This window comes from Tursiops truncatus, chromosome 12 (assembly GCF_011762595.2).
Source record: "Tursiops truncatus isolate mTurTru1 chromosome 12, mTurTru1.mat.Y, whole genome shotgun sequence".
In the NCBI taxonomy this organism is placed as follows: Eukaryota; Metazoa; Chordata; class Mammalia; order Artiodactyla; family Delphinidae; genus Tursiops; species Tursiops truncatus.
This window is the reverse complement of record NC_047045.1, coordinates 9,376,604-9,403,904: the sequence shown is the minus strand read 5'-3', so window position 1 is coordinate 9,403,904 and position 27,301 is coordinate 9,376,604. Positions and strand designations below refer to the sequence as shown.

Below are 27,301 nucleotides of genomic sequence, written 5' to 3'. Positions count from 1 at the left end.
CATGGACTCAGTTTTAGAGTCTTGAGGGCCATCAGCATTCAGCTAGTCCATCTACAGCCACCTAAATCTACAGATGAGGAAAATAAGTCCCAGGAAGGTTAAGTGACTTGTCCAAGGGAATATGGGTCTGAGTCAACTGGTGAGGCACCATCCTGGCCCATGGCCCTAGGTTCCCGCCCCCTCTGCCATCGAGCCTCCCAGTTCACAGGGCACAAATTAAGGTCCTTAAAAGCTATAAAGGTATATTCAAATGTAAGGTGTAACAATAATTATTGTATTATTAAATGGAAGCAAGAGTAATAATCAAAAAGTGAGGGCATTCCTAATTAAGTCTAATTTTCTGGAAGTTCCATTTTTAATTATTATTCTCTATTAGATTAAGTGTAAAGATTCATAAAATGTACTAATGAAAAGAAAGGCAATTGTTAAAATCTGTTTCTGGGCCACTTTCCTTTCCTCATCTATAACTAAATTCAGTTAGAGCAACTCCCTGAAGACATTGATAAATAAAACTTTTCTGAAGATACTACAATTCTATTAAAGTGGAAAATTAACATGCTAATAAGATGAAAATATAGTCTGCTTTGGGGAAAATGTCATAAATTCTACCACATAATGTTTTAATTATAATTAACACTGATATCGTAAGAATCTTTATGTCTATATTTTGGTTGCCTATCCAGATGGCTTAATGTGAAATGCAAATCTCTATCATCTTGTTTCCTCATAATTTTGGGAAGGAAAAAATTAAATTTAAACAGAATCTACCTAAACAAGAAATGTTCACATACGGTGAAGATGGATGCATACCATTAAGATATATTTACCCTTTTGTTTATTATTGATATTTATGTCTATGACTATAGCCATTAAACAGACTCACTAAGTATTTCAGTACATGGGTACATTTCATTCATTTAAGAAAAGGACATCTTGGAAAAGCACAGATGATAAAGGATGTTATAAAGCAAACAAAAATGATTAGTGATGCACTGAATTTATAGGTGGTTCTACATTAACTCTGCATCTACGTGGCAAGTATGATGAATTCTGGAAGTGAAAAAGTGGGTCATTTCTTTATCTTATAAATATTTTAAATGGAGAAAGAAGATTCATCCACTTTGAATCAAAAGAAACCCCTTGATATTTAAGGATAAAGATTCCTATAGGCAAGTAGCTGCTTCCAAGTTGCAAAAGAAATCAGAACTAGATTAGCAGAATAATTCAGGAATTAATTTTAAACACAGTGGGATACTTTAATTTAAACTCCTGGAAAATAATGTGATTTTATCAAATATTTTCCATTTTATTTAAGTCACATCAATAAATTGCCTCCTTGAAAATATCATGTACAATGATGCAAAAACATTCCCAATCAAAACAACGGAGTCAGTAACTTCAAGCCAATGAAGTATCAACATACATCCCAAAATGTACCAAGTAAGAACTATCACCTCACATTTATTAGAACGGTCACTATCAAAACATTGTTTTTAATTTAAAAAGAATATGTTGTGTTTTCTTGAAAAAATATTTACCAAAAAGTTGAATTAGATGGTGATAATAATATTAATAATAACAGTAATTTATACTTGCCTTTCACTTAAGGATGATGCATTCAACTGTGAGCACTAAACTCAAAACCTCAGTGCTTCAGGGATCTATTAAAATACATTTTTTCTAACTTGCCACTCACAAATTTTGGTTAATTTGAAGCCACAAGTAGCTCTCAATTTTACTAAGATTCATAACAGAGTTATGTGCACACGGATTCATAAAAGTTACTATTTATATATTAAAATAATGCCATTTACAAAGAAATACTTTGTTATTGGAGTGATGATTCTTAAAATTTTCAATATTTTTAAAATTTTGCAAGAAAATTTTCACTAGAATTTTAAAGTCACAAACATTCCCTGGGGTTCCAAACTTACGTATTTTTTCCTCATCCTTGTTTTACAAAATCCTACAACTTCTAGGAAAATTCCTCCATCTAGAGAAACATGCTTCCATGTTAATTCCAAATAAAGCTATTGTACCACTTGAGATGACATCAAGATTTCTTACTGTTGAAATTAAATTATGGAGAAATGCTACATTAAAAATTGTGTGTGTGTGTGAACACACGCACTGTGTGAAATAAGACGGCAACTCAATGCTTTCCAACTTACTAGAGAGCTCTCTTAAGCAAATATTTACTTACTGTATTACTATGCTAGTTTCAAAATAATCAAATATGCCTTGATACCGGACATCCAAAGGCGATTATATAAATTGTCACTGATTTTAGAATTTTTTTTTTTTAGCAACCAGTGACCTAGGGCAAAAGTCACCTGATGGCAAAATTCTTATGAACATTCACTGTCTCCAAATCTGACGCCATGTTCACCTCATTTGTGAATTGGCAGAAACTTCTGAATGAGTAAATGAAGCTAATAGGAGGTGAAATGCAAGTGTTGTGTTCCTGAGCGGTTGCCATGGTTACCTATGAATTTAGCGTCAGCTGACGCGGTAATTTCTCTCTCATTTTTATAAGCACTTATATATTTTAATAATAAAAACTTATTGTAAATAACATTCTGTTCCCAACAGTAATATATCATAGTATCAAGTCATTTAAAATGTATTTCCTTTTGTTGAATACAGAATTTACTTATAAATAAATCATAATGAAAAGTAAAATGTATGTTCAGAATTATGTATTAGGAAGAGTTTCCTTTAATAATCTTATCTAAAAGGACTATTTCTGCTTCTAAAATCTACCTTTAAAATTATATATAAAATCTATGAAATCAAATAACATAATTCACATGTTACTAAAAGACAACTAATCTTCAACTAATCTTCATCTCATGTATGTAAGAACTAAAACTACTATTTGGATTTCCACGTTGCTTATCCTAAACCCAGATAAACTTACATTTATATTCACTACAGAGACCATCACACTTAATCGTCTTATACTCTAGCAATCATTACATAAGATGAAATCCAGGATAGTCTCTTATAAGAGGAAATTCGAAGTTCCTTCATGGCCATGACACTGCTTTTCTTAAACACTGTTGTGACTCTAGCCATTAGAATAGTGCACACAGTAAGTGCACAAATAGTTTTGCTGAATGAATGAGTAGCAATGTGGGTGCACATTTTAAAATTTTATTTATACCATTATTTTATATTCTTATCTGAAAAAACTTTAAGTTTGTAATAATTTTTACATTGGAGATTTTACTAATTTTTCTAGTCTCATAAATTCTATCCTAGAAATCAGTTAGCAGTAGAAGGAACTAGATTTAAATTCCAAATACGTAAGTCATATTCAGAGGTAAAGGTGTTAAAGATTAAACCATAATAAAATATTCAAAAAGCCTCCATAAAATACCGCCTTGGGGTCCAACATTTGTAAGATGACTTATTAATCTTTTCTGAGTGACGGCGTTTAGTTTTCCTTTCAAATTGAAATATACTAAATAAGATGTCACCCATGTGATGACTGAATTTCTGCTTCACCAGAAGAGAAGCAGTCAAAACACCCATAACCTTTTGTAGCCAGTTGGGAAACGACATGGCCTACGTATAAGAGCCATCACAAAAGAGGAGAATTGGGTGAGCAACGCCCAAGGAGGAAAACAAAGCAGTGGAAATACATAGTGTGGCACTTGTGACATCACAGCATGAAGTAGATTCAAAGCACTGATGTTATTTTTAAGAACCTACCTTGTTGACTGACCCTAGCCCTGGACAATACTTGGCTTAAAAACACAATATTCATAAAATAGATGAGAACGAGGTATTCTGTCTTAAATCAGGGAATAGGCCCCAAAGCCTAAACTTCATTATTAACAAAACAAAACGATGAAGATCAGATCATCAACCAGTATAACAAAAGAACAGGCTCTGTGATAGATTTTAATACAGTTTAAAGCACCTGAGAATCTTAATTTAGTCAAGTGTAGACAAAATCAATAGTTAAATATGTTTCTAGAAAATCGAAACCCTAAGACAAACGCTCATTAAGAGAGAACTCTCCCGCTGGACCCGACTTTACTGTGTTTACACCATGCCCTGTGCGTGCTAGCTTCACTTCAGGAAACATTCTAAGGTGCTTTATCAGAGGTGGATGCATTTAGTTTCGGAATCACCACCTCTTACGCTCTGGCCCCTAAAAGGAAGGCATCATAACCACATGGCTCTTGGCTACCCTCCACTTGGTGGCCTGCCGGCCTCTGGAAGCCACTTGTCTGTGGGGAGGAAGTGACTAGTACCTGTCATTCTCCGGAGACGCATGCTGGATTTGAATCCTGGGGCTAGGAGGCCGTCTCCTATCTAGAGAGGGGGACCATCTACCCCTGTTTGCCCAATGAACAAGACAGGAAAAAACAAGACATTTAGTAACTCCTAAAATAAAAGAATATATGGAACAAGAGGACTGGAAAATCACCCCAAAAAGTCAAAGTGTAGATTCTTGGCTCCATAATTTACTCTTCATTTTTGCAGGCCTTGGAAAGATAAATGACAATATTGTAGGAAAATAAAACTTGTAGCCTGACATGTGAATAGAGAAACAACTTATTTGGGAAGATGTTTGAAATCTCCTGTGTAATTTTGTTCTTTTAAATGTGGTGTGTGTCTGCGAAACTATACCTACACATAAATACATATGTATAACTTTACAAAGATGCATCCTTAAGAATCAGGCAGATAGATGCCTGAATAAAATAGATTTAAGAAGCCACCAATGCTTATTTGATACGAGGTCTTGAAATTACTGGATAAAGTGGCAAATGAGGTGTGTGAATTTCATACAAAGCAGAAGCATAGTTTAAGTGGAAGAAATAAAACTACTCTCTAGGGCTTCCCTGGTGGCGCAGTGGTTGAGAGTCCGCCTGCCAATGCAGGGGACAGGGGTTCGTGCCCCGGTCCGGGAAGATCCCACATGCTGCGGAGCGGCTGGGCCCGTGAGCCATGGCCGCTGAGCCTGCGCGTCCGGAGCCTGTGCTCCGCAATGGGAGAGGCCACAACGGTGAGAGGCCCGCTGTACCACAAAAAAAAAAAAAAAAAAAAAAACTACTCTCTAGTGTGGAAACAATAACATGAAGAAATGATTCATGGAGACGCTACCAGTGAAGTCTTAACAAGCTTTCTGGGGGAAAACTGCAGGGTTAGTAACTGAAATGAAAAAATTGTCAGCAAAACCCACTGATGGATAAAAGTGGGAAATACAGATAAATGCCATTGTAAAATAGTATTACCTTCAAAAAATCTTGTTAATCTTTACTTGCAAAGGTATGTCTTCATGGGGTAGACAGTGGTTTTCTTATTTTAGCATTTACAAGAATACTGTTTTTATGATTAACAGTTAAATAAAAGTTTGAAACTTGGTTCATTCTCTTGTTAAACTATCTTGAGATTCTGTCTCTGCATAACCACAAATTACAGACATCCGGGCAAATACTGAAAAGAGGCCGTAAGGGACTGGACGGCCCAAATTTGGAAATTTGAATATATTCGAGATGAACATTTTAAGCAGGATAATTTCTCTGCGTATTGGCTTCCTCATATGCAACAAGGGATCACTGAATGGGGTTTAAGACTCGTCTAACTATACGATTTTATAATAATCCAAAGAAGACCAGTCGTAACATTTTTTAAGAGCCATCTCTTTTTGCCGTTAACTTGGCTTCGTGGACTTATTAGACAATTTGGACAAAAGCAGCAGAGGGCTATCAACATGTGACCAGGATACCTTTAGTCAGCAGGTGCTCTTCTCTGAAAGCCCCTGGGAAGACTCTTTGTCATCACTCAGCCTTGGATGGATGGAAGGAGGGCTCTGAGGAAGCCGTGAAGCAAACAAAGATACTTGAAAGCAGAATTTGGGCAGAAGAGAAAACTGTGTGGCATGTCCTCTGGAAGGTGTTATGTGTTTGTGAAATTAAAAACAAATTTGCCTTCATTTCAAATTACTGAATTATTTTAAGTGAGTATATAGTTGGTCAATCCAATCGGAAGGCTTGAAAATGTAGCTTTGCACCTTACTGGCTTTTGTTCTGCAGACACAATAAAGAAAAACATTTCTAAAACCGTTGAAAACAATTATAGCTAGTGTTTTTCACATGCAGTTGTACTCAGTCATGAGAAAACTTAAGGTGTTCTTTAAAAATACAGAGTTGATATGTTTTTCTTTAAACATTTTTGAAGGAATAAGTAATATTCACTTGACAAGATTATGAATAACCTTGCTTCCTGAGGCGAAATTCCAGTCCTTGTGTTTATTTAAACATGAAAAGTAAAGAAAAATGCTATAATTATGAAACATGCAGTGAAAGCCATGAAAGAGAGGGTGTACGTTTAGAAACAAGGCATTGTGAATGCAAGCTATTAAAAGGTAAACTTTCAGAAATATTTAGCATCATACATGTACACCTGTGCACTCAAAGTCCTTCTGAATATGCTGATATGCAGTCCCAATAACATAAATGTTTGCTTCACCCTCATATCTTTGATATGATGAGAGTAGGATCAAATTATACCCAATTTTTGTCCAAAGAACAGACATCACATAAGTTTTAATATCATGCATTTGTGAGCTTGAAATATACTAACGTTTTATATGTTTTTAAAATGTGTCCAACTTCTTTCTCTGTTTCTCCTATCACACAGAAGGACCAAAATTAGAATCTATTCCCTTATTATTGAGCAGAACACACACCTTCCACGTCCGTTTTCATGCTAGAAGCGAACACGGCAGGCTACACTGGAGTCATTAATCACGAAACTGAACTAAAACAGCCCCTTCTTGATTTTTCTTCCCAACTGTCTTGCCTGCGGGTTACCTTAGTTGCATTATAAGTGCTTTAATCTCAGGTATTCTAAACTCATTAATTCCGAAACATCTATTTGTTGGGAGCCCATCCTTTTCTCTGTGCTCAGAGCAGGAGGGGAAGGGTCACTCTGGTGGCTGTGGAACTGAAGGAACAGGCTGGGGCCTCCCCAAATAAGGGGCTACAGTGTCTTGTTTTGCTTTGTTTGGGCAGTTACATCAACTACACCCAGCACAGAATAAGTAATGAATAAATATTTGCAAATATTTAAGTAGATAATAAAAGGATAAGATTTGAGGTTTGGGGGTAATACTGGTAAGAAGTAATAAGAAACTTAACTAAGAAATCAACAGCGGTGGTTTTCCCTGGTGGCGCAGTGGTTGAGAGTCTGCCTGCCGATGCAGGGGACACCGGTTCGTGCCCCGGTCCGGGAAGATCCCACATGCCGCGGAGCGGCTGGGCCCGTGAGCCATGGCCGCTGAGCCTGTGCGTCCGGAGCCTGTGCTCCGCGGCGGGAGAGGCCCCAACAGTGAGAGGCCCTCGTACCGCAAAAAAAAAAAAAAAAAAAGAAAAAGAAATCAACAGCAGTAAGGGGACCCACCGAGGAGATATAAGGACATAGAACTGACAGTCCTCAGCAAGCAATGAAATGGTTCTTACATTGGGGCTCTTCCCCCCAGCAAGGATATACCTTACAACAAAAGTGCGTGTGTTTAAATGTGTCATTCGTATGTATGCCTGCATATTTACACATCTTTCAGTGGTGCATATGTCCTGGCAGAGCATGGCTAAGCAGCTTAACTATCTAAAAGAGAGATTATATGGAAATGTAAACCATTCATTCCCTAAATAGCACACACAAAAAATATCTGTGAAGTTCTGTCATATTAGACACCAACCCTGAACAGACTAGAGATCTGATTATACAGTACATATTTTTATTGTCTATTCCCATTATTCATTTAGTCCTTTGAAACATTTTCCCCAATCCTATTTTAAGTGAAAATTAATATAGGTGCTTATACTTTGGCATAAAGTTTATTTATTTCAATTGAAGTTACAGTTAAGTTTTAGGTAGGAACTTCCTTTCTCTTAGGCCTCGTGTTTCCATGTGGAGGGAAATTCCTTCAAGTCCTACTTCGGGCCTCTCTCCACCCCAAGGAGGGAGGAGGGGGACTTTGTGTTAAAGAATCAGGCACTGATGACTTAGCCCTTTCTGGATTCCTCCTTCCTAATCAGTCTGCCTGCAAACAGCAAACCCCACAGCAAATCAACCTGCACAGCAGCCCTCAGAAGGCAGAAGCCTCTCGTGGTTCAGAAAGTGTGGCAGCCTCTTGGTGAGTCACCGGCAAGCTTACAACCTGAAGTCTAGCTTCTGAACTTGTTCACTGTATTTACGGTGATAATTAGATCCCCCACCTTGCAGTTCTTGGGTCTAGCTCACAACTGGACACAGATCCGGGAGCAGAAAATATGGGGTGTTTTTGAAGTTCCCCCAAAGCCCCAGATGGAACATGTACTAAGTAAAAAATAATAATGCTATCGCAAGAGATGGCAAGGCCAAATACGATCCCTGACCTCCAGGAGTACAATCTAGTGGAAGAAACAAGCGTGACTAAGTGAAATAGAACGCATGTAATGTTACATGGGCCCAGAAAAGAGAGTTAATAATTCTGCCTGGCAAGGAAAGGCAAGCATGTGCGGGAGAGGTTAAGAGAAGTTTTATAGACGAAATGGTTATTTGACTTCCTGTTTTGAAGAATGAGGAGAATTTTTAGGCAGACAAAAAAGGAAAAAGGGTATTTCAATTTTAATGGGAAAAAGACTTGAGACAAAAAGGAACAGAACGATTAATAGAGCTTATGAGAAATTAACGGGGCAAGAATGGCATCGGAAGTGGGGATGGGCTATAGTATAATGAAGCGGGGGGGCGGGATCTGTCTTGGAGATTCTTGAAGGAGAACGGATAGGACTTCCTGTCTCATCAAATGAGACGAAGGAGCAGAAGTATTTCCAGATTTTGTGGATGGTTATATGTCAAAGCTGCCAAAGTACAGGGACATTTCAGAAGAGAAAGCATTTTGCTTGCAGAGGATTTGAGGGAGACAGTGCATTCGATTTCGACTTTTGATGCACACAGGGTCTACCAACCACCGAGAAATTTAGGCCTGGTTTGCAGGGGAGGGTCTGGCATGACCAGTTACAGTGGAGTGTTGTCTCCATAGGTATTAGTGTGGAAACGTTTTTTTTAAGCTTATTTATTTATTTTTGGCTGTGTTAGGTCTTCGTTGCTGTGCACGGGCTTTCTCTAGTTGTGTCGAGGGGGGGCTACTCTTCGTAGCGGTGCGCAGGCTTCTTATTGCGGTGGCTTCTCTTGTTGCGGAGCACGGGCTCTAGGCACGCGGGCTCATTAGTTGTGGTTCGAGGGCTCAGTAGTTGTGGCTCACGGGCTTAGTTGCTCCGCGGCATGTGGGATCTTCCCAGACCAGGGCTCGAACCCGTGTCCCCTGCATTGGCAGGCGGATTCTTAACCACTGCGCGACCAGGGATGTCCCAGTGTGGAAACTTTTGACTGATAGACATATAATTTCAGGGATGGGATGGGTGGGGTAAAAGAGGAAAGCTGAGGGGGAGACAGAGACAGGGAGGTTAAGCAGCCTGTAAAGGAGACTGCCTCAGCACAGAGGTGTTAGGGAATTTGTAGAGGATGCTGAAGAAAGGAGACGTTAGATTTCTGGAAGAGGTCAAGGAAGAAGATAAAACATCCGAGGAAAGGAATCATTCTCCAGTGCCTCTAGAAATCAGTGTTTCTGAACACGTAAGCAACATTCTGCTGTAAAACCCGGGAAAGGAAAGGTTAACAGCAGGCCTGGAACTCACTCCTTCCGGATCAGGGAACAAGGGGGAACCGATAACCTCAAGCTGACCTTGACACAGATGAAAGTACAGGGACCTTGACCAGACCTCCTTGTAAGCATGCAGTGGTATTTGCTAGAGAAAAGATAAAAGAGAGTCCTTATCTATTCAAGGTCTTCAGCAGGGTACAACTAGTCTTTCTAGATCTTTCACTGTAAATGAACCCCAAATTTCCTGACTTATGGGTCATGACTGGATGGGGCAATGGGGTAACCCCTACGTATTTTTGCTAGTTGTGTAATCAACAGAATATATTATATAATGGAGATGCTCAAACACAGAAATTACTTCCTTTGCAAACAGTGTTTCCACGTGCCTGTCTCAAAATTCATCTGTTAACCTGGGCCAAACCATCCTCATAAGGGAGAAAAGGTCGGCCTGATGGTTTTGGGGTCCTTCGGGAAGAGAACATGCTAACTGTGCCTGGCGCTCCTTTATATTGGAATAATCAGTGAAGTGCGGTGTGGGGTACCGAGTCTGCTTTAACAATTTCATCTTTTGTACTAACACAGAACTTCCTTTGCTTTCAGAGTTAGTGAAGATACTCCAGAAAAGGGCATTAAGTAGGTATAACAGCATACACATGTTCATCAAGATAGTTTAGAATCAGCAAATTGTTTGACCTCGATAGGTTACAAGGCTGTGGAAATACTGATAGGTCACCATCTCAAGAATATGAAGTTATGTCTTTAACAACTTTTCTATAATATCTTATCTACTATGTATATGTCAGGCATTGATCAGCTCTCTGGTCAGTCACCAGAACTAAGTAACCTGGAAAACTCTCAAAGCTTCCACAGTTCCTACTCTCCTCACGTCCTGTCTGGGGACTTACAGGTGCATCTTCCAAAGAGCACAAAGCCCCCACTGCTGGTCCTACTCTGTCCTGTCTCGAAGCTGCTCAGAGGTCTGTGCGCAGAAGGACGGCATCCTCCACACCAAGACACACCTACAGCATCTGTAAATTTCCTGATGAGAACTCATCTCACTTTATTTTCTTCTTGACAACAAATTGACCCCAATAAGTTAAAGAACATTAGTAACACCAATTCCAGTCCCCTTTCATTTTTTTAAGGGGAAATTTATTTTTTATTCAATAGATAGAGTGAATGTAAGTTTCAATCATATTTTCTCTTCTATCAAAAGTACGTATCATAAGTGAGTGCACTCAGACCTCACTATGACCTGTAAAAGAATCGTGGCCAGATTATTTGTCTACAGGTTGGCCTGTTCTAAGGGTATTATCAGAGATGAAATTCACCAATACATGGATCTGTGAATTCTCTGGCTTCAGAGCAACAAGAAAACACGTGCTCGACAGGCTTCAGTGACAGAATAAAACTGTACTGTCCAATGTAGTAGCCACAAGTGGTCAAGGAGCACTGTGAAAAAAGGAATGCAGGGCTTCCCTGGTGGCGCAGCGGTTGGGAGTCCGCCTGCCGATGCAGGGGACGTGGGTTCGTGCCCCGGTCCAGGAGGATCCCACATGCCACGGAGCGGCCGGGCCTGTGAGCCATGGCCACTGAGCCTGCGCGTCCAGAGCCTGTGCTCTGCAATGGGAGAGGCCACAGCAGTGAGAGGCCCGTGTACCGCAAAAAAAAAAAAAAAAAAAAAAAAAAGGAATGCAAAATATCTCACTAACAGTTTTTAACTGATTATATGTTAAAATGATAATATTTCAGATATATACTAAAGTATTAAAGTTAATTTCATATTTTAATATGGCAAGCAGAAAATTTAAAATTATGCATGTGGTTCAAACTGTATTTCCCTTAGACAGAACCAATAGAGATGACATTTAAGATGTTAGGGTATCGTTGTAGTCAGAAGATTCCGCTGACTTCATTCTATCCTTGTTTTAACACTAACCAGAAACATATAAGGAAATAATAATAAGTAAAAAAATATAAAAATATTTTTTCTTGCTACTCTTGTATATATTTTTTGGGGGAAATATACAACAAACAAGAATAATGAAACAATTTCAACTGTGATTTTAGACAAGCCCATTCAACTAAAGAAGAGCCCGTTTCAACTAAAATTTCTTCTACAAATGTAAAGAAATACAAAAAGTTAGATTCCATTGTTTTCTATTACAAATTTTGCAAATACAAAAGAATACAAAATTAAAAAGTAGATATTTTTAGTAGGATCTTATGAAGGCACTAAAAAATGAACATGTCTACCTGTACCAATCATTAAATTCCAGAAATAAACATCTCATAAATAAATGAGTAGAATCAGACTAGAAAGATTGCTAAAGGAAAGCTTTAAGCAGCCTCTGAAGAAGAGGAAAAGTGGGTTACATTAACACAACTAAACATTTTTCTTCGGGATTTGTGAAGAGGTAGTATGCAAATTTCCAGTGAATGACTTCTAATCGAAAAGAGATAACAATTATAACCGAGACTATCAATTATAACCAAGTTTACTGGAATAGAAAGTTCCACCACAATGGAAAAATTAGCTGCTCACACTTAGGAGACAGCGTAGTGCACGATCAATGAATTAAAGTCAGAATTATTTATTAATCAATCAATGTAAAGTGTTAAGCAAAATTACGTACGTGTGTATGTAATGTGCCTTTATTTTTGTAAGGCATCAGGAAATCTATGATAAACATACTATTTTGTGTTGAAATATAATTTAAGGCAAAACGATCTATATCAAAGAGCAAGTTGATTTAAAAAAAAACCCGAATATAGATGCACAAGGGAAGTATTCTATCTAAATAAGATTCTTGTTTTGCGTTTATGGAAGACTGTAGTTGCACCTATAAATACGATTTATCAGCGGAAGTACTAGGAAAGTGATCTTCCCCTTCAGATAACTCACTGGCCCTCACAACCATATCAGCGTACCGAAGGCTCCCTGAGGAGGTGTAAAGAAAACCACTGAACAGCAACGAAAGGGGAAAAGCAGCAGCGAGAAGCAGTTACAAATCACGTCACGCCATTTGCAACGGCATCCACGGAAATGTGTGTATGTGCTCCCTCTGGCTCCGCCACATACACACATCTCTACACAGGCGTGTACAGAAGGGAGGGGAAATGCAGACAGTCGGCAAGTGAACATGGATGAATAAGCCGTGAGACTCAAGGACACAAAACAGAGTGATAGGGGAAAAAATGACTGTACAAAATGACAGGAAATTAAGAAAGTCTTTATACCTTTCTCGTTCTGGTGAATGCAAACTAGCATCTGGTCTCAAGCAGTTGGTACTAGCACTCCTCGCCCTGTCAAGGGAGGGCTGCAGGTCACTAGTGCCAGTGCATTGCATCCAGGGTGGAGGAGAAAGACAGAGAAAACAGAGAGAGGAAGACCAGTTAGAGAGGAAAGCATCGAGTCCTGTCCCCTTTACACAAAGTGCAGAATCACTGCGAGTCGGTTCATAAGGGTGTGAGCGCTGACAGGATGGCCGTGCACAGTTTTGTTTAGAAAAAGACACTAAACAAAGATTATGCTTGAATTGCTTTGCATAATTTTTTTAAAAGGGTCTCAGACTGAAAAAAATGAGGCTAACACACCTACTTATGAAAAAACTGGATACAGAAAGCACTGAAACAAAATGCCTAACACTTCATTACCAAGGACAGATGCCACACCAAAACAAAATGAAGGACAGCAGAGGAGGAAAATTTTACAACTCAGCTATTTTTGGTTCAAACACTAGACAGGGGAGGTGGACGGTATGACGTCCAAACGTCCTTACCTAACCAGAATCTCATCAGTAAACCTCAGTGCTCTCGAGTGAAAGCATTCATGGTGAAGGGGTTTGGTTTTAGTATGTGCAGGCAGAATTGAGCTCCACAAAGTAAAATCGTCCCAAAATAAAATAATATAAAATCAATTCTCATAATTGAAATCAACAAGTAAAACAACAAATAAATGACAAAGAAGACAACGACTAGAAATCTGATATTTGAGTAAGCAGATTTCATTTAGAGAAATATTCCAGCATAGGTTTTATAATTAAAGCTATTTTGACTTTTTTATTGTATTTTTAAATTAGTTTTTATTGGACTATAGTTGATTTACACTGTTGTGTTAGTGTCTGCTGTACAGCAAAATGAATCAGTTATACATACGCATATATCCACTCTTTTTTAGATTCTATTCCCATATAATTAAAAAGTAATGAGCAGAGTTCCCTGCACCATACAGGAGGTTCTTATTAGCTACATATTTTATATGTAGTAGACTGTGTATGTCAATCCCAATCTCCCAATTTATCCTTCCCCCCTTTCCCCCTAAAAGCTATTTTTAGATATCATGAGTTTTCTCTGTATATAATTAATTTTAAGAGGAAATGCTAATGCTTTATTAGAAAGTAAATTTGCTATTTTTAGTTGGTGAGGGATTAGGGATTAGTTTATAACTGAGACTCACTGTTATGACTCTTACCTGTAAATATTCCAGTGAGAACAGTTCTCTAACAAGGGCATCTTGGGCGGTAATGTTTTATAGTGCCTAACAAGATGTCTGGAACATGGGAACGCAGACATGCAGGAAACAGAAAAATACATGTGAAGCGAATTTTATCAGGATATGAAAAAAGTAGGAGACTAGAAATCTACAAACACAGATGGATCTTTTGTTTTTCTCAGAAAGACCACAATAATTATTTGAAGGTAGGAAAAGAACTGTTAAATATGGAATCATGGACATGTCTTCATAATTAAGATGAAGACTTAAGTTATAGTTTAAAAGCCTTAATTTGAAAAAGATTTGAGAACTACACTCTATGAAGTAACCAACATGAAACTTACTATTTAATCCCTGTTTAATATTATACCTGCTTCTATGGAAATAACTCATAGCTAAAAGTACTAAGCAAATAATTTATGAAATTTGGGAATTAATATGACTAAAAAGTTAATAGTCTAATAACAAGCAAAATGCTGACCAGCATTGCAGGGACAAGGCTGGTGACAGTATTGAAGGCAGTAAAGGAAGGAAGATCAAGAGGTGACTGCAGGGCTTCCCTGGTGGCGCAGTGGTTGAGAGTCCGCCTGCCGATGCAGGGGACGCGGGTTCGTGCCCCGGTCCGGGAAGATCCCACATGCCACGGAGCGCCTGGGCCCGTGAGCCATGGCCGCTGAGCCTGCGCGTCCGGAGCCTGTGCTCCGCAACGGGAGAGGCCACAACAGTGAGAGGCCCGCGTACCGCAAAAAAAAAAAAAAAAAAAAGAGGTGACTGCAGTGGACAAGTCCTTTCCATTTGTCACCTTCTGGATACAAATCCAACAGCAGGTAACATTTATCACCAGAAATTGGGTGGGATGGGTATTAGCTGCAACCAGAACATGAATTCTGACTTGGCAGAAACAAGGCCCAACATCATCTGAATTCCTTTAAAACCTATAAGGAATTCTGGACTGTCTATATCACCAAGGGTAAACTTGGTCCTGTCAATGAATGTTTTGGTAATTTAATAATGTTTCTACAAACTTTAACTGTCAATAATGAAAATCTATTGTCCATTTTGGCTTACATTAAAGTATGATAAAATCAGGAATAGAATAAACATTTGCTGAGGAGATATTAAATATCAAACACCCCTGTGGGTTTATTCATGTTTATACTAATGGTTGATTCAGGAAATCTTTTAAAGCTGTGGTTTAAAATGTATTAAAGTACCACATTCAAGCACAGATTGAGGACACTTACTGAAGCAAAGGATTCAGCCTGCTTCACAGACAGAATCTTCTTTTCAACTCCTAAACCTTAGGCAACTGTCTTTAGTAACAAGTTGCTATACAACTTTTCTAAGCAATTGGTTCAAAAGTGAATTTTTTTGGGGGGGTTACACTCTAACAGGGGTCAGCAGAGAATGGAAATAGAATGAAAAGTGGCCACAGTTTTTAGTTTGAAGGTCCACATTGGCTTTGCCACTTATTGGCTGTGAACCTGGATGATTCAAGTCATCAAGCCTTTTTCTACATCTATATCATGGAGGAAATAATCTTTCACAGGGATGCTGTGAGGATTAAGTGAAATAACAGGTACAAAGGGTCTAGGACACAGTAAGGAAGCCACAGCATTTTCTGTACAACATGACTGTCTCAGGAAAGGTTTTATGGAAGAAGCATTTGATAATGATAACAATGGGGGGCGATGAATTAAACAATATGAGACAGATTTCTGTAGTATGTGACTTTGATATGCTGTGCGTATGAAATCTCCAGGGAGTGGCTTTAATTTGCAAAGTTTCCAAAATATGTTTGACTCACAGACTCTTAAATTGGCTGAACTTCATGCGGAACCAACTCCTCGGATCACATTTTTGGAAAAACTAGTTCAGTGCAAAACTTCAAACAGACCTGATTTGGAATCCTTGCTCTGTTACATGTCAAATAAAACTTTCTTAGCATCTTTCCTCATCTGTGAAATGAGGATAATAATGTTCATATGATACAACTATTGTCAGGACATGGAGATAAAATTCCTTAAATAATTACCACTGTGCTTGGTACTCAATGAATGTTATTTTCCTTGTTTACTGGAAAGTAGTAAATACACAGGTTTTATTCTTAAAAGTTGTAAGTGAATATGATAGGTTGCATTCTGAAGATAAGATTTTACAAAATGATGAAACTACTAGCTTATTCTGTTGTGCCTATCCTGTTATTTTACCTTCGAAAGTGGGATGTAACGGAAAGAAAAACAATATATTTAGTGATTCTGTTTAGCTTACTGGTGTGAATGTGTTAACAGTACCCACACGTTGGGGGCCAGGCACACACCAGGTGCCTAATAAATATGAAAGCATTGTTTTGTTTGTGTTTTACAGTTGCAGTCACCCCAACAGGACTATGAGAAAATTTTCTGAATCTGTAAAGAAATCACTCCTATTAAACTATTTGTCAGGACAACAAAGTAAGGCTGGAGGCTTTCGAATTATAAAGAATTGAGCTGACTTTTTACAATAGTTAGGATTTTACATTAGTTCTCCAGTTTGCAAACAGAACTAACATCCCTCATTTTTCCCTGTGGCATCGCACACAGGGCAGTAGTTATCACTAGCAGAGTTTAATACATGTAAAAAGTGAATTCTCATTCGGGTGATCACGTTCAATTCCTGAGCGGAAGCCCAGGTCCACACAGACACAATAAAGCTGCATCTGTGTTTGCGTCGCAGGTTTTCCGGGTACAGCTCCTTCCTTCTCTCTCCTATTTACTCTTTATGGCCATAATATTTGAAAGAGTTTATCTGTGTGTTGGTTCATTGTCTCACCTAGTTATTCTTTACCTTCCATTAACTTCACATTGACAATAAATACACACAGACTGTATTCTTTGAGTAATCTGTAAAAGGACTTATTTGGGATATGAGATCCAAGATGTAATGAGATGAAAATAAAGTGCTAGGTTCTCAGCTCCAATTTAGACGACAATAACGTATCCCCTCTTCTTCTCATCTTTAAGGAGGCTTTATACCGTTACGTGTCGCTATGGGAAATTTGGTAGTGTAGCATTTCTGACCTGGTGAGGGTATGAAGGGAGGGAGGGCTTAGAAGTTAACAGGTCATATATCTGCACTCTTTATCAAGAAGGAAACTGAAGCTCAGCTCTTAAAAGTGAAGTGGTAAAGATCTTATTAAAAGCAAATAGAAAGAAAACAACAGTAGAACCAAAACATAAAAATAAAAGAAGGCTAAAACAAAGTGAACTTATAATCACAGAAACAGTAACACTGCCATGCACAGCGGATCAGACCTCTTGTGTCTAGATGTGTGTGTGTGTGTGTGTGGTGGGGCTCACAGCGAGGTTATAGAATTTTAATTGCAGAAATCGGTTCCTCGGTTTTGGAAATGTGTAAACACATTTACAGCCACAGAGGCTCAGCAGCCTCTGGATTTCAAATACTTTGATAGAAAAGCAGTCTGTCTGGATCAGAATTCAAATATATTTGGAACCTTTTCCACAACCTCCATATAAAACAAAACCAATTTGAACACTGAGGAAATTAATTTCACGTATTCGTAATAATACCGCTAAGGGGGAGACGGAAGCAGAGTAGAATGGAAAGAGTCATCACACACAGTTACCGTCACCAAATTCCTGTATTTACCTGGTGGTGTGTAGGCATTCTGCACTTCGTCCTCGTTTTGCTCTGGGAAGCATGAGAAGCTCACTGCACAGACAGGATGGGTGGTGAGTGAAACAGATAAGTTATGAGGCATTAAATGACATGGGTTATGCCAATGGTATGCCGATGACAACATGGAAAGGGAAGAAACCAGATTGTCTACACTAGCATATTTGCTTGAGAGGTTAAACAAAAATAAACATGACAGTACTTTTAAAATTTTCAACAATAAAGTACAAACATTATGGTCGAAGTCCTAGCTGTTGCTATTGTATTTCAAAGTGATTTCACAGAGTATCAAGGCAAAACTAAACTAAACTGAACCTTCCCCAAATAAGACATAGAAATCTGTTTCCAATTCTAGACACTTAGGTATTTTAACAACTTTTAAAAGCCCTATAAATCTGGCTTTTCTGATACTAATGGGAACCCTAAATTTTAAAATTTCTTTTTAGCAACTCAAAGCATGACAGTTTTCTTGGCTCTCACAGCCTGTAAAATGCAATGTCACTTATTCTGTTTCTCCTTTACCAACTAAGAACATACTTGATTAGGAATGTTTTATCTTAAAACTGATACTTTTTTCTACACTCAAATTAATTTCACTCTATTGAATGCCCTGGCCCAGAAGTCCTTCTTTTTCCCCCTCCTCACCTAAATTCACGGTGGCCCCAGTGAATGTCAACAAAGGGACCCTCACCTGACTCCACTCCACCTGAGCAGCGGGGACACCCTCCTCCGAGCAGTGCTCCGTCCCAGTAAGTACCACAACCTCATCTCCTGAAGGTCATGGCTCCATCAGGGTGACAGTTAGGGAGCTAAGAGGCTCTCCTTGAGTTCTGTGTCCTTGACTACACAGCAAAAATCAATCATTGTGTACCAGCCTCATTCCCTACCCTTCCCTAAAAGTTTCTACACTTCAAAAAGCCAGAAGACACGATTCAACCAGCTGGGAATTCTAACAACCCAAAACAGATCGTGAGCTTGTGGTCAGGCCCATCTTACAGGAGGGGCATTAGTCTGAGGAGAAAGTCCGCGGGGGCATGTAGAACCATGGAGTCATAACATCAAACAGATGCAGAACTAAGCCTAAGTACACATCCATAGAAGAAAGAATCCATTTCAATATTTTGTACTTTATAGACATTTTAGGTAACTACATTTTATGGGAAGTAGGTGTACTGAAATATATGACTGCTGAAGTTTTCACAGAAACTCTGCAATAGTAACTGTCTTTCAGATGGCCTGTACCCAAAAACTTTTTATGGCAGAAAAAACATAATTTTATAATTACATAAATAACATCCCAAAGACTGCAACCCACAAAAAATAAAATATTTGAAAATTGCTTACGTAGACTCCCTTCTATAATTTAGGTTAGTGTCTAAGTCAACAACAAACTGTACATTTAAAACTGGCTAAACATAAATTCTGATTTTTTTTAAATGCACCTTTTATGACAATATAATATTAGTCAAATATTTCCCAGAGTTGCATTTCTATTAGAATATCTTAAGAGTCGTTCCTTGGGAGAAGTTCAGTTTTGAATGATGAAATACTTTTCCTGTCTTTTGTACTATACCAAGATACCTATCATAGACGAAAACAGAGCAAAGAAGACATACAGTGTTGCGATCATAACGTGGACAAATACCTGTCTTGTTCTGATAGACACTGACTGTCCACATCTCCGGGTCTGTGACCAACTGGGCTGCAGGACACATCATGGTGTCTGGTTGGAGAACGTGACCTTCTTGTTGGATGAATTTCATCTAAACTCCTGAAATGATTGCAAACATTTACATGCATCACAATGTACCACCTTCCCCAAACAGGCTGACAGACTACCAGGAAAGAATGGACGGTAATTGGCAAATAACTGACACGGCTTGAAAAGTGCTGGCCTCATCGCCAAATACACGATTTAAAGGTATTTATTCTCTACCATTGCTTTGCCTGTGCTGTATTTCTCTAACCTCCTTTGTTTACTTCCATCAGAAAAGGACCACGATTTTCATCTGCATACTTAGTGAAAATTTCAGAAGTGTATTTCAGGGTGAGATGAAATACAGCACGATGTAACTTCCATTTTATATGCTTTTCCAAACATTTAAAGTGCTTCAAAGAGACAATCCCAAATTTCTTAAAAATGCATTCTGCCTCAACCTCATCATTTGTGCCACTTCTCTGCACAGGTCTAATTTATTACCATACAATTTCTCCCAACAGGAGAAAATTAACTAGCAAACAGAATACAAGACAGTTACTCAAAAACTGTGCTGGCAACATTCACTTCTTCCACTCCCTGGGAGATTACCTGAGATTAGAGAACAGAATGTTGCATAGGTTGGGTAATGAATAAAAAGGCATTTTGCCTACAAATAAAAAAGGCATTTTGCCTCTGAAAAAAATAACTTGATTGACCAAACCATTATTTCATTTCTGTTAGAGTCTTGTGGCAGTTTGCACTGTATTATAATAAAGAGTACCGTCAAGGATGCTAAGCTCTTCTCGAAGCCTACCTCTGTAATGGCACATTTGGTAAACGGGAACGCGGCCTCCCCTGATCATCGCCACGATGAGGAGATACCGACCGTGATCGGTGATGCGTTGTTCTCTGCTGCTCTGGCACAGTTAATGTTGAAGGTTTGCTTTCTCTAGCACTAGACCTATAACCTACTGGCGAGAGTATACACAAACAACGAGTCAGTATTCTTCTATAGTGTCATGTGGAGACATCAAATGACATGGAAAGCGGCCATTGACCTATGAAGATAGATGCCATGCAGTCGGTATTACCAGCCTTATCGACAAAACTACTAAGTATAGGTACAGAATGTAACATACACATGCATGAGGACCGGGTACAGTTTGGCTCAAAGGTTATCATGGAGATACTCATGACAAATAGGACAGCTGATGCCTCAGACGTCAGGATGAGTTGGGATACTAGTTTACGGAATGAGTGAGTGACTTTCTTAGCAACACAAATCAAGCACTTGACAGTGAACTGTTACTCATATACAAGTCCATGCTTAGAAATTTAGTGTCTCTTCGAATGTTATTGGAATTTTTCTGCCAAAGGATAAATTATGTTAGTTGGATTTCAGATGGCTTCACTAATAAGAAAATAAAGATGCTACCATACCAATTTTAATTGACAAAGAAGAGCAGCAGGGCTTCACTATAACAAACACTGATTGTGAATTTTGAGGACCACAGATAACACTGCAATTTTCAAATGAAAATAGGGTATGGGTGGAGCTGACTATGGCAATAGTGCAGAACAAATCAACCCTCCGAAAGAAACAATTATCAAATCTACCCCAGACATCTGAAACTATTCCACAAATGTGTTAGTAACCTAACATAATTAAGTTAATACAGTTACTTAAAATTAAATTCTAAAAGTCATTCTCCCTTGAAACCAAAAGGTTTCTATGATCTCTGATTTAGTTAAGATAAAACAGCAAACCATAGTAACAGTTTAATTAATGTTTTCACAGGGTTATGGTTGCTATTATTGGAAGGAAAATAAAAAATTCTGTGGCCAAAGGAAAAATGATGATATTTACAACTACATGAAACGTACACAACCATGAAAACATTAAGTCTAACAGGGTAGCTTGAACTGCTACTCATTTATTTACTTGACAACTCTCACATTATTTTTAAAATATGCCATGTAACATCATTATTAAAGGCAGACTGAATTCCCCAACAGTTTATTTGTTGCGATTGTATAATCTTTTGACTAAGCTTAGAATATACGGAAGGTCTTTAAACATTACATAAAGGCCAATTTGACAATATTGACACCAAAGAAGCTCAGCTATTTTGTTACTCTCTAAAAACATCGGTAAAGGACCAAATAATAGAAACATAAGTGGTATAATTTATAATTTCATTTTATGACAAAGATAAGAGCAATTCAGGTACTATTTTGAATTTCATGTAGAAAATTTCCTTGTTCAGACATACAAATATTAAGTCTAGAACGAAACCAACTAAATTTACATGTCGTGAATTTATTTCATCGTTCAATATTAAAAAATAATGGTGGCTGTTTTAAAGATAATTAATCCAAAGTCTGAATTACTTAAAACATTTTAAATTACAATTTGGTATCATTTGAAAACATTTGGTATCAATTATATTGTAATTATGGAAGGTCAGGATTGAATTGGGAACACCATTTCACGATTTCAGTGAATACTCAAGGTATATAAATGGAACTTTTCGATTTGGAATAATTAATGATTCTGAAGTAATTTTTAGAGACTTTAGGCATCTTCTGTAAAAGGGTATAATTCATTTTTTTCTTGGATTCTTTGTATTTACATAGAGATTAATGTCTTTTTTATCCTACCCTAATATGCATTCATAGGCCTTTCTCTGCTTTTTATAATAATTCATTTTTTTATATTATGTTTAGTTTACTGTTGACAACAGGCACTCTGCCTTCAGAAAAAAGGTAAGAAGGAACTGCTATGTTATGCTCATTTCAATGTTTCAGTTAGTTCAAAGTTATCGGGTTGTTTTTGTTGTTGTTGTTGTTTCATTTTCTGAACTTGCAGTAATGGTCTGAAAGTTGAGGTTGCCAGACGCCTGGCCTCAGATGAGGGCATTCCGTGTGTGGTTATTTTTATTCTTCTTAAGCAGCTGAAATTACTTATTTTAAGTAACAATAAGGCTATGATAACCATAAAGGTAGTAAGATGTAGCTCTGGAGGTCTCAACTGCTTAAAGGTGGTAATACATCAAACGAGGACATAGAACCCTGTGGTCCTAGAGAAGCCAGGTATTAGGAAGTTCAAGGCCCAGCTGCGGTAGAACATCTAAATGACACTTTCCAGCTGCTTCAGCAAACGTAACCAGAAGCTTCATTGAGTGTGTTAAACACACGTAGAACTACCTGGCATCCACGCGTGAACAAATTTCTCCCTATACTGGACACTAGGAAATCTGTAATCAGCCTCTTAGAATATCTGGTAATGTATCAACACACTTGTTTATTAACTTATCCCCTCACTTTATTTTAGCTTCTTGCCCTTATTTTACTATCTTTCCTCTTCACTTAAAATGTATTGTTTATTATATCTTTAGAAGCTACCATATATACATTTTGAATCACTGAAGGGCACCCCTAAAATATAAATAAATTCCATTATCTTCTTTATTAATTTATGAAGAAATCTCGGGAACATAAAATATTACTGATTGGCTTACATAATTTATTAGTTCTATTCTATTAAAAGTTTGCCTCGTTACATTTTAAATGCTAAATAAAAATGGATATCATTTGAAATGACAATTCAGACACTGCTTCTCTATGGTAAAAGGATAACCCCTGATATAAACATGTATAATCATATGTTTATATCAGGATGGAATATAGATATATCTAGAATTCAGTGTTCTTTGGTGGTTCCAAACACTAATTAACACCACTGCAGTCGGTCCTATACTTCCCACTTTGGCTGTTACCCATGTAGTCTCTCAGGGAAAAAAGAAGAAACTCATCGTTTTTGTAAGTATTTGTTGAATTAGCCGTTCATTCATTCATTCATTCATTCGCTATCCGGCCTCATCATAAAAATGTGAAATTTTAGGTGAATAGCCTGTGAGAACCACCCACAGAAGTAAATTCTATTCAGATGAGTAAGAAGTGACAACATTAAGACGAATTAACAGCCAAGATTCTTGTTAGAAAGGTTTGTTGACAAGACCGCTTTCCTACGAGGAATCGTCTGAATTCTACTTAAATATGCCAACGGGTACCATGGAGAACTACCTTCCCCCTTTCAATTCCATAAAGACAATATTCTATTAAACTCTGGGTGAAAGTTTCTGGGTAGAGTGTGCCTAATTATTCTGATCCTTTTATAAATCAACAAACTCAGAGAGCAAAACATGAACTGTTATCCACAATGAGCCACTATTATTTCAAACTCTCCCTGATGGTCTGATATCAAGGAGTAATATCTAAGTACACAGATATGCACAGAACCAGATTCATTGTTTTTAAGATATCTGCTACTTTCATACAGTGATCAATGAAGCTTAATTTTAGGGAACTCTCCATAATTTTCTCCCAGTTTTAATGAAGTCGTATGTATGTCTCTAAATTGCGACCTCAGTCACTAGTCTTTGTAATGTCTACTGACTTTACCAAAACCAATGCCCTCAAATTAAGTGCATCCCCACCTGAGAAATTATGTAAATTAAGGGAACATCTGTCAATACTGTCCCAAAGAAATGTCTTTAAGAACTCCTATTTATAGGAGTTTTTCTTTAATGTCTAAAGATTTTCTTTAATGTTCTTTAATGTCTAAAGATTTTCTCTTTAATGTCTTCTTATTTGAATATCTCCCCACTCTTCATTAGTAAATAAAGGGAACAGGATTAGTGCCAAGAAATTACGTCTTCACTACTTGGTTTGACTCACTTTCTGACTAGACTCAGATGAGAAACATAGATTTGAACTGCACAGTGTCACAAAGACTTTACTAATTTATACAATGACAAAAAGACAATGACTTCAAACGAATATTGAATCTTTCTAAAGCATTTTCTTATTTTAAAACATACAGACACATTCTGCGTATAATCAGTGCTGAGCATTTCACAAGAGCATTAAAGGCTAAGCCATGCCACATGCAGTTTTCAACCCTGCCATGCACCTGTCTCAGCGTATTCCATGGAAGGCTACATTATTTTCAGAAACGGAGGAAGTGAGGTCATAGACATACAGTATAAACACAGGAGAATGGAATTTTTATTACAGAATTAACTCTATCCTTTCAAAAGTCATATTTTCACTTCTGCTCAGAGCATTGTGAAATGATGATTTGAACTTTGTTAGCTTCTAAGGGGGACGCTGACTAATTTAAGTGGGGATGTTAAATGAGTATTTACTAGTCCACCTCAAACTTTCTTAATAATTTGGAAGACAAGTCACCATGGAATAGTATAATCCAGACTTCTCCGTGCTCTAAATCTCCCATATGGGACCCAAGGACGTCTGGAAGCTGGCAGCAAAGCAAGCACGGAAGCACAGTGAAGCCGGCCACGTTCCCCCACGCACCTGGAGGGACCACTCCAATGGCATCATCAACCTCATAGTCTGATATGTCACTGTCACTGATTCGCTGGGACCCTGCACGACAGGAAGGCAAACAGATACCTCTGTGTCCGCTCGGGTCAGGAAATGTGGAGGACATGGTCACATTTTTTTTTAAAGCTAATTACATTCTTACTAAATACTTTCACTTTTGGTGAAGTAGAGTTGATTTACGATGTCTCAGGTGTACAGCAAAGCGATTCAGTTATACATATATGTACTACGAAGTTAATGCAGAGCTGATGTTTAAAAAAATATTCGTTATCCAAGGATAACATATTCTCAGCATCCTCATAATTACTGAAGACACATAGAAGGAAGGGGATTTCATAGAAGAGTATTTTGACTCTTCAAATTGTTTTTAATTAAGGTCTATAGCGAAGTGTATACTGTTTTCTACCCAATTATGCGCCCTCCTCTGCAGTTCAGGGAGGATGGGGCTGAGCGGAAAGGTTCAAAGAGAACTTTCTTGGCTGGAACTCTACCGAGTTCATATTATTGAAAGGGCATCAGGGCCCTTTATAAAATATTTATGTTTAGCCCTCAAAATTAGCCATCACACTGCATGAAACATTAATTTTGAGGCAATGATTGATCAGAGAAGCACTAATATGAAGTATTTAATTATATGAGGAAAACAATTTGGTTCCAGATTACCAAAACGAGGCTTCTAAGTTTCATCTGTTCAATAAGAGATTTTGTCATTAATTCAAAAATTAATAAGTACAGAAAAAAATGTGTTTTCCCCAATCACCAGATGAACAACAGCAAACACACTTTACAATGCTTTTGAAAACTTGTTTCTCACAAATAATAATACTAAAAATATCCAGGAATTATACTGTTATTAAGATGTTCTATGCAGCAACCCACCAATAATGACAAAAATTACCCCATCAGTCAACCAATGAACAGCTCCATCAGGACTGGGCAAAGAATTATATTCGAGAATTTTTAAGTTTTCAGCTGTGGAATTACTCCACTGTACTGTATATATTACTTTCATTGGGAAAATGCAGAAAATGGTTTTGTCAAGCCTCTTTATATAGATGACTGATTATTCAATATTTCGATCTCTAATGAACATTTGAAAAAACACCCTGAATATTCATCTCGGATTCGATCATAACGACACAATTACTTCTGGTAACTGAAAAGAGCCTTAACCTACTTTGCAGCTTTTTGCTGGCGCTCTCCCCGTGGACGTGTCGCCGTGGCATGAAGGGTGATGGCTGAGGCAGAGGTAGTGAGGATTCATCATGAGTCTGAAGTTTATACCAATGAGGCTCATCATCTAGAAGCGCCGTCTCCAACTCTATGAGGATCTGAAAGGGCAGCTCTCAGGTTAGATCAAGCGCCGTTCCCCAAATATAATAAAAGCAGCCATAATAATGCACATCACAGAAGCCTCACGAGGTGTCTGACCCGGATCTTCACGACACTCCTCACCTCTCCAAGGAATTCACTCTCCTCTTCTTGCACCCTGGGCTGGTCCCACACGGTTATTTCCAACATCCGTTCTCTGAAATCTCTACGATGCACATGTGAATACACAAAAGTCTGGTTCCATTTTGGTTCTAGTACTTTCTTTACTGTTTTGGTTCGCCTTTTACTTTTATCACTGAAAAATAAGTATGTTTTGTCAATGAAAAAGCAAACGCAAGTATATGCTGCCACCTACTGTAGTTCCATGCAGCGCTGCTCTTGGGATGTTTACTCTCTTTCATTCATAACTTTTAATATACAAGTCTGAAAAGACTATCGAGTTTAATAAGATTCTAGTTTTAACTACAATGTAGGCAGTAGTTACGATTATAGAAATTATAGAAACGCATACACAAAGGTACATTCTAAATGATGTGGCTGTCAAAGACTAATAGATGTGGAAACAAGGTAATGGACAATTTTAAAATTGGCAGATTATTTTAAAGAAACACAATGCTTGAGGGAATTTCTTTTAGGGATAATATAGTTTATTCCCTCATAGAGAAGTATCTATTACATTTTAAAGCTATAACACAGGTGTATGCATATGTGCAAATTCATCAAAATATATATATATATAAAGTATGCGGAATTTTTGGTATGTCAATTCTACCTCGATAAAGCTTTAAAACATATACGAAACCGTATCCCAAGAGAGGAAATTCTACTTTTTTCTAATTAGCAAAGATTTTTGCATACTTTTTCTAAAATTATTCCATACCTTCTATCTGGAAGAAAATACATTTTTACATAGGGATTCCTGGGACGCCCATCTACTCTTGGGGGTAGATCTGTTGCTTGCAGAACATTTACAATCAGCTGGTGGCCCACTTTGTCATACCACAGCTTCACCTAAGAGCAATGG

The 27,301-nt window shown here is 37.8% G+C and overlaps 1 protein-coding gene across 40 annotated transcripts in view; it reads right to left on the bottom strand.

The window, feature by feature from the left end:
• The window catches only part of RIMS1 (regulating synaptic membrane exocytosis 1), a 479,788-nt gene that overhangs the window by 125,760 nt on the left and 326,727 nt on the right, over positions 1-27,301 (bottom strand). For 9 of the 40 annotated variants that reach the window (XM_033867408.2, XM_033867432.2, XM_033867416.2 and 6 more), the window contains exons 8-15: positions 27,158-27,288; positions 26,401-26,572; positions 26,123-26,276; positions 24,916-24,987; positions 20,351-20,507; positions 19,483-19,608; positions 17,811-17,873; positions 12,908-12,997 (exon numbers count right to left, since the gene is read on the bottom strand). In XM_033867408.2, the coding sequence (XP_033723299.1) occupies positions 12,908-12,997; positions 17,811-17,873; positions 19,483-19,608; positions 20,351-20,507; positions 24,916-24,987; positions 26,123-26,276; positions 26,401-26,572; positions 27,158-27,288 (965 nt within the window). Of the gene's footprint in view, positions 1-4,265; positions 4,350-12,907; positions 12,998-13,449; positions 13,543-14,141; positions 14,220-17,810; positions 17,874-19,482; positions 19,609-20,350; positions 20,508-24,915; positions 24,988-26,122; positions 26,277-26,400; positions 26,573-27,157; positions 27,289-27,301 lie in introns of all 40 variants that reach the window. The other 31 variants (XM_033867409.2, XM_033867433.2, XM_019929181.3 and 28 more) reach the window with 13 other exon arrangements.